This window comes from Lactuca saligna, chromosome 5 (genome assembly GCF_052625555.1).
Source record: "Lactuca saligna cultivar CGN05327 chromosome 5, ASM5262555v1, whole genome shotgun sequence".
NCBI lineage: Eukaryota > Viridiplantae > Streptophyta > Magnoliopsida > Asterales > Asteraceae > Lactuca > Lactuca saligna.
Genome location: NC_136421.1, coordinates 272,579,763 through 272,586,048, shown reverse-complemented (window position 1 = coordinate 272,586,048; position 6,286 = coordinate 272,579,763). Strand labels below are relative to the sequence as shown.

General features: G+C 36.2%; 1 protein-coding gene across 1 annotated transcript; it reads right to left on the bottom strand.

Annotated features, from left to right (window-relative positions):
* Positions 1–2,897: 2,897 nt before the first annotated feature.
* Positions 2,898–5,330, bottom strand: LOC145047853 (NADPH-dependent aldo-keto reductase, chloroplastic-like). The gene is made up of 7 exons (XM_078996216.1): positions 5,070–5,330; positions 4,388–4,438; positions 4,212–4,288; positions 3,999–4,086; positions 3,629–3,904; positions 3,278–3,529; positions 2,898–3,168 (listed from the first exon to the last, which is right to left on the bottom strand). Exons 1-7 carry the CDS (start codon positions 5,187–5,189, stop codon positions 3,082–3,084), a joined length of 951 nt encoding a protein of 316 aa, XP_078852342.1. The 5' UTR covers positions 5,190–5,330; the 3' UTR covers positions 2,898–3,081.
* Between the last annotated feature and the right edge of the window lie 956 nt (positions 5,331–6,286).

Genomic DNA, 6,286 nt, shown 5'->3' with positions numbered 1-6,286 from the left:
TGTGTTACAAAACTTGATATTTTGCTAATATTAATTTTATTGGAAAAATAATCTTAACTAAGTTGTCACTATTATTTTGGATGGCTTAAAAACTTGAGAAATTATGCTATATTATATGTTCACTAATGATTATTTATAACAAGTATTATAAATAATTTAACCAAAATGGTATACAAAACAGAATTCATGACAGAAAGTTCCGCATGTCAAGACCTGTTTATCATAAAGTTGTTAAAGCATGAGTAATAAGTTGTATGTCATAAAGCTGTAAAACGAGTGTCATAAAACTTCAGTCATAAATTTACACTTGTAATGTCGATTTCATTATTCAATAATGGGAGTCAAATTTCACATAAATATGTTAAGGATCTTGTGAGACTTTCCTTCAGCGTACCTACCTAGCGTACACTGTAAGTCCTGTAGTTATAATCAAATCCTCCTGGAGGGAGAGCGGGGTAATTGTGTATAGATCTATACGGGATTGACACTCCCAAACCTGAGTTGTTCGCTACAGCTAGGCACGGTCGGTCTAGGGTGACAAATATCTTACCGAAACCGAAGCCTAAAAAACGTCATGACAGGTATATCAGTCACATCAAGCATGGTTGTAACGACTCACATGGGGATTAACAACGTTATTTTGGATTTACAAAGAGTATACACTTCACTGGTTTTACAAAATACAAAACTACGCTTCATTTTTCAGTGCACTATTACCACTACTCTAGTCTTAGGGTTTAAGACTACAATTTTTCATACAACTCAAGATATTGGATTTTCTGGGGACCTGCACTTTACCACTACAAATAAAAAGAAAACAAAGGATGCATGCAATTATTCACAGCTATAGAATGAGACTTACAAACCATCTTTCACAATAAAATATCGGATTTTCTGGAGCCTTAGAAATTATTACAAACAAAGATGTTACAAACCTTTTCTTCCAAAAATGCTTACAAACTCACCAACATTTAATGTTTACGATTTTCAAATGACTTGTAATATGAGGGAACCAATAAGTAGGTATCTAGGAACCGGATTCACGTCTTTTTGAATTCACACACTTTATGTCATTTTTGTGCAATTTGATGAACAAATACAATTCGTAAACAATGTTTGATGGTATCGTTTAATGTATGTTGTTTGGTTGCTAAGTTTCATTCATATTCAATTGTTGTGATACTATATAATGACGTCATCCGCCCCCAGACATTTCAACTGTCCTTGTTCGAGGGTGTGACAAATTGATATATGAGCATTGTTTATAGTAAACTAGTATATCTAACCATACAAGATATAAAACTATAAATGCAATGGGACTAAAACACTCTAACTAAAAGTATACTTTAAAAGTATAATTATTTTATAAAAGTGTACAAACATACATGTATATTAGAAAACAATAAGAAAAGTTGGACATGGCGACTAAACTTAGACAATTATGTAATCATATCTAGGATAAATATAACCTGATCAATTATATTTATTCGAGATACGACCAACATGTGTCTAGGAGTGGTCAAGGTGGATAATAAATCTAAAACTTATCAGTTGTAAATCAAAAAGAGGGTGTAAGAACAAAACTAAAAGACATAAAATACTATAGGGATATTTTAACATTCTATCTATTTTCTCGTACTTATATATTCTCATGCAGACACTATGGCGGGCTTCCATCACCCAGGAGACCCATACTTCCCTAATCAGGGAAACGGGGGATGGATTGAGGAGGATCCCGAGGAGGATCCGGAAGAGATCGAGGAGTAATAGATCGAAGAGGAGGAGATAGACGAGGAGATTGGCAATGAGAAAGAAGAGGACGATGACTCGGACGCCGAGTCCGAAGTCATTGACCCTCCCTACATGGCGTGGGTACTAGCACATCGTTTGAGCCCCAATGGCTCTACGCCCCCTTAGGCCTACGACTTGGAGCGATCAAGCCGACACTAGGGATAACGTCCATCATTTGGGATGGAGCGAGGGTTCTATGATCTTCCCCACGGAGGGCCCGCAGACCGAGACCTTCCTATCATGGTCATGAGGATTGCCAACATCGAGGACCAGGTGCAAACGACAGCTCATCGAGTCATGGAGATGAGGGCTGCTCTGGAGCTTACTACCGCACACACTCGGGAGTTCCAGAGAGACCACTATCTGAGGGAGCAGCTCATCGAGGATCTTACCACTGCCCGAGCAGAGGTAAGGGAGTACCAGGAGCGACATGCTGCTTTGGATGAGAGGGTGCGGATTGTCAAACGACTAGCCGAGCTCCAAGGCGCTTCTACCTCATCACAGGCACCACCAGTGATCACTCGTCGTGAGTATGACTTATCCTACTCACCACTTGCTGTATGTAGGACCGATCCTACATTTAAGCGAGTACACTACTCCTTTTCTTTTCTCTATGTATGTAGGATCGATCTTGCATTTAAGCGAGTACACTACTCGCAGGTTCGTTTCGCTGTCTAATTTGAACCATTGATGTACTGTAGATGTTTTTTAAATGTCAATTTTCATGCATTATGTACTAAGCGTTATCATTAATGAAACGATTATGTGTTTTAATTGTGATGTTGTTAACTGCTATGTTCTCTCTTTTCATTTTTATTTGATATAAACGATTATGGTGGCGATAGTGATGAGTGATGGAGGTGGTGGTGGTGGTAGTGGTGGTGTTGGTGGGTTAAATGTTAATTTTGATAAAATTGTTGAGAATAAGAATGAGTAAGAGTACATTAGAAAGAAAAGAAAAAGCAAATCTATTTCTTTCAACATCATTGTAAGATATATGTGGAGTCCAGTACTGTCTTTCCAAAAGAACCCTTTACTAGAGAAAGAGGAAACACCAACACATATAAAGACATAAGCGAGCGTGACGACGTAGGATACACTAACAATCACCACCGGAATAGGAATGTATAGATGGAAGAAAATTAACAATCAAACATAACATCCATCCCACAATGCACAACAGGAGTGTTTAGATTTCACTCATCACATTAAGAAAGGTTAAGGAAAATCTTAAAAGGTAAAGAGTAAAGTAGAATAGCATGGAAAGCAAAATCCTACACCAGTCACCACTCATATTTCACCATCCCATAGCTCCTCGACTGTCTTGTAGTGACCATGAGTCTCATCCACAAAAGAAGTACCTCTCAGAAGCCTAGCCTGCCAAAAACAACAACGCAAGTTCATGAGACCCCATTTGTTATGCAATACAGGACAAGACAAGACATAACATAACAGGTTGTAATGCTTTTGGCATTGAAATCCATGCCTGCTCGATATCAGAAGAGATCTTGGTGAACAAGTCATCAGGAATTGACCAGTCAAAAATGTCAAAATTTTCTTTGATCCGGGATTCACTTGTACTTTTGGGAAGTATGCTATGACCCATCTGTAGACCCCACCGTAGAGCAACCTGAGCAGGTGTCTTGTGTAATTTTTCTGCTACTGAAATAAGAATCGGTTGTTTAAGTACATCACTTTTAATGAACGAGGTCCCCGGAGAACCAAGTGGCGAATATCCCTACAAAAGGTATACAAAATCATATCGTATGTCATTTTTTTTTTTTGTTATTTTTTGAAAATCAATGTTTTTGTTTGTTATATTAATGTGTTAACTCACAGATAAGTGAACGCCTTTGGATTTGCAAAAGTCTCTTAGTTTTGTTTGCTTCCATGAAGGATGACATTCCACCTGGTTGACAGCAGGTGGAACACGTGCAACATCCAACAAATCACCCAATTTCTTGGTGGAAAAATTGCTAACACCAATGGCTTTTGCCTTCCCAGAGTCATAAAGTTTCTCCATTGCTTTCCATGTGTTTGGAATATCTACTGGAGCAAGATTCTCAGGCTTAAACCCAACAGATCCCTTCTTCATCCTAACAGGCCAATGTATCTTCAACATAAATTTAAAAAAAAAAAAAAAAACATTCATCGAATCAATCATATATACAAAAAATATACAAGTTTTTTATGTAATGCGTACATACAAGATATAAATCGATATACTCAAGCTGCAAATCATTCAGTGTTCTGTCTAATGCAACTGGTACATCTTCTGGTCCTTGATCAGAACACCTGGAGATTATTATAGATTGTTAACTGAAACTTGGAAGGATCTGTGAGTGTGTGTGTGTGTGTGTGTATGTGTGGAAACATATTATGATATGAGAAGAATCTAGATTCCATGGAATGTGACAAACCAGAGCTTAGAGGTGATCCATAAATCTTCTCGTTTCACCACATCATCTTGAAAGAGCTTTTTCAAAACTAAACCAATCTGAAATAAATAAATTTAACAATCCATACTATAACATTTTCCAGAATTAGCATCCAGAGAGAAAGAAAATCCAATGAACAAAAGTTAGTAATTGCATACCTCTCTCTCGTTGCCATAAATTTGAGCACAATCAATATGGCGATACCCCATCTACATGTATAACAGTATAAGAACCATTATTTATAAGACAGAGTAACTAAAAGTTGACAAAAAAAAAAGGTTGATTCTTCAGGACTTTAATTGCATAATGCAGTTCAGGTTAGAGGTAAATGTACTAATACTATTACATGTTACATGACTTGAAGAAATGGTATTATTGGGGAATCCTAAATTGTTAATAGAAACTAAACAAAGCATAAAATTCTTACATGTCATGGATGACATAGAGGATTAAGTTTAACAATTGGTTGTAAGAGAATTACTAATCCGTTCATAATTGTAACACATACAGAAATTTGTGATCCATGTCACCAATTTTAGTTTTAGGTATCGATTGCGAAATGGTAGATAGCTAAATTTGAGTTTGAATATCCGAAGTCGAAACCCTTACTAACCCCGATTAACTTTATTAAACTGTGCTAAATGTATTTGTTGTAATAGAGATCTGACGTAAACGGGCGATAAACACATCTTAGAGCACAAAACGTGAATAGAATATACGATCATTACTGAAAGCGATTTTTTCATTAAATGATAAGGATCGACAGAGATTAAGAACAGTTATTAGAGAGAGAGAGAGAGAGAGAGAGAGAGAGAGAGAGAGAGAGAGAGAGAGGGTAACCTTAATAGCAGCAGTAACAGCATCACCAACAACACCAGGCTCCGATTGCCATGTGCCGAGACCTACAGAAGGAATCTTGGTTTTGTTAAAAAGTTCAAAGAATCGAATGCCATTCGACATGTTCTTGCGATTGAACAAATGGAGTTGTATCTGGAGTGAGGAAGAAGAGAAGACTATGGATTAATAGAGAAGCAGTTTATTTGTAACGGTCAGCTCTCTTAATTTTAGGCTTTTTATGTGTCTTTAAGTGGAGACTGGGCCTTGATTCGATATTCATGGCCGGCTGCCGTTTCTTTAAAGCTCCATTAAATTCCATATTTCCAATTAGATATTTGGATTTTTAACTTTGGACCCATCATTTTAGTCCCATTTTTTAAAGATTTTAAGTTTTAAATGTGTTTCTTTTTTAAAACCGGAAACATATTTTTATGAAATTAAAGAAGCCAGCAGAGAACTCGCAAAGTATCCAAGGGAAAGAAAGGGGACAATTTGACACTAAATGAAAACACAAAATATTCTAACTCTTTGAGATTATAACCCAAGCCCAATTGCAAACTCAGTTGTAGAGAACTTGTGGTCAAGTCAGCGCCTAAAACATGTGAGCTCTTTGTGGGGATCTTCATAAGAGCATTAATTTTTCTTTTTCCACAATTAAGACAATGGAAACTCAACCGTAAAGGCAATTAACTTCACGCTGGAGATTCTAGGTTTTAGAATAGCATCCAACTTAAGATGCTACAAAAATAGTACTCCCTCTGTTCTAATATTATTGTCCACAGATAAAAAACACACAGATTAAAAAAAAAACATTAATTATCACTAATTTTATATAATAAAATGACAGTTTTGTTCTTACTTTGTATTTAATGTTCTATTAAATGCTTAATTGGTTAAGTCATAATGAAAGGGTATTTAGGTAAAAATATTATTTATTTTTAGAATTGAACTATTATTTTGGGACAAACCAAAAATGAAAGATGAACTATAATTTTGGGACGAAAGGAGTAGTATTTTTTTGAGTTCATGCATTCTTTATTTCCACTATGTAACACCACTGCAGCAGAAGAAAATAAAAGAGAACACGCACAAATAGACTACCCTCCCATTGTTAACACGAATGGATTCACCGCCACACAAAGAAGTATACTCATGCATGGCTAAGGCTCCTAGCAAATACTCTCCAAATACTCTTTTTTTTAACAGCAGATACAATATAT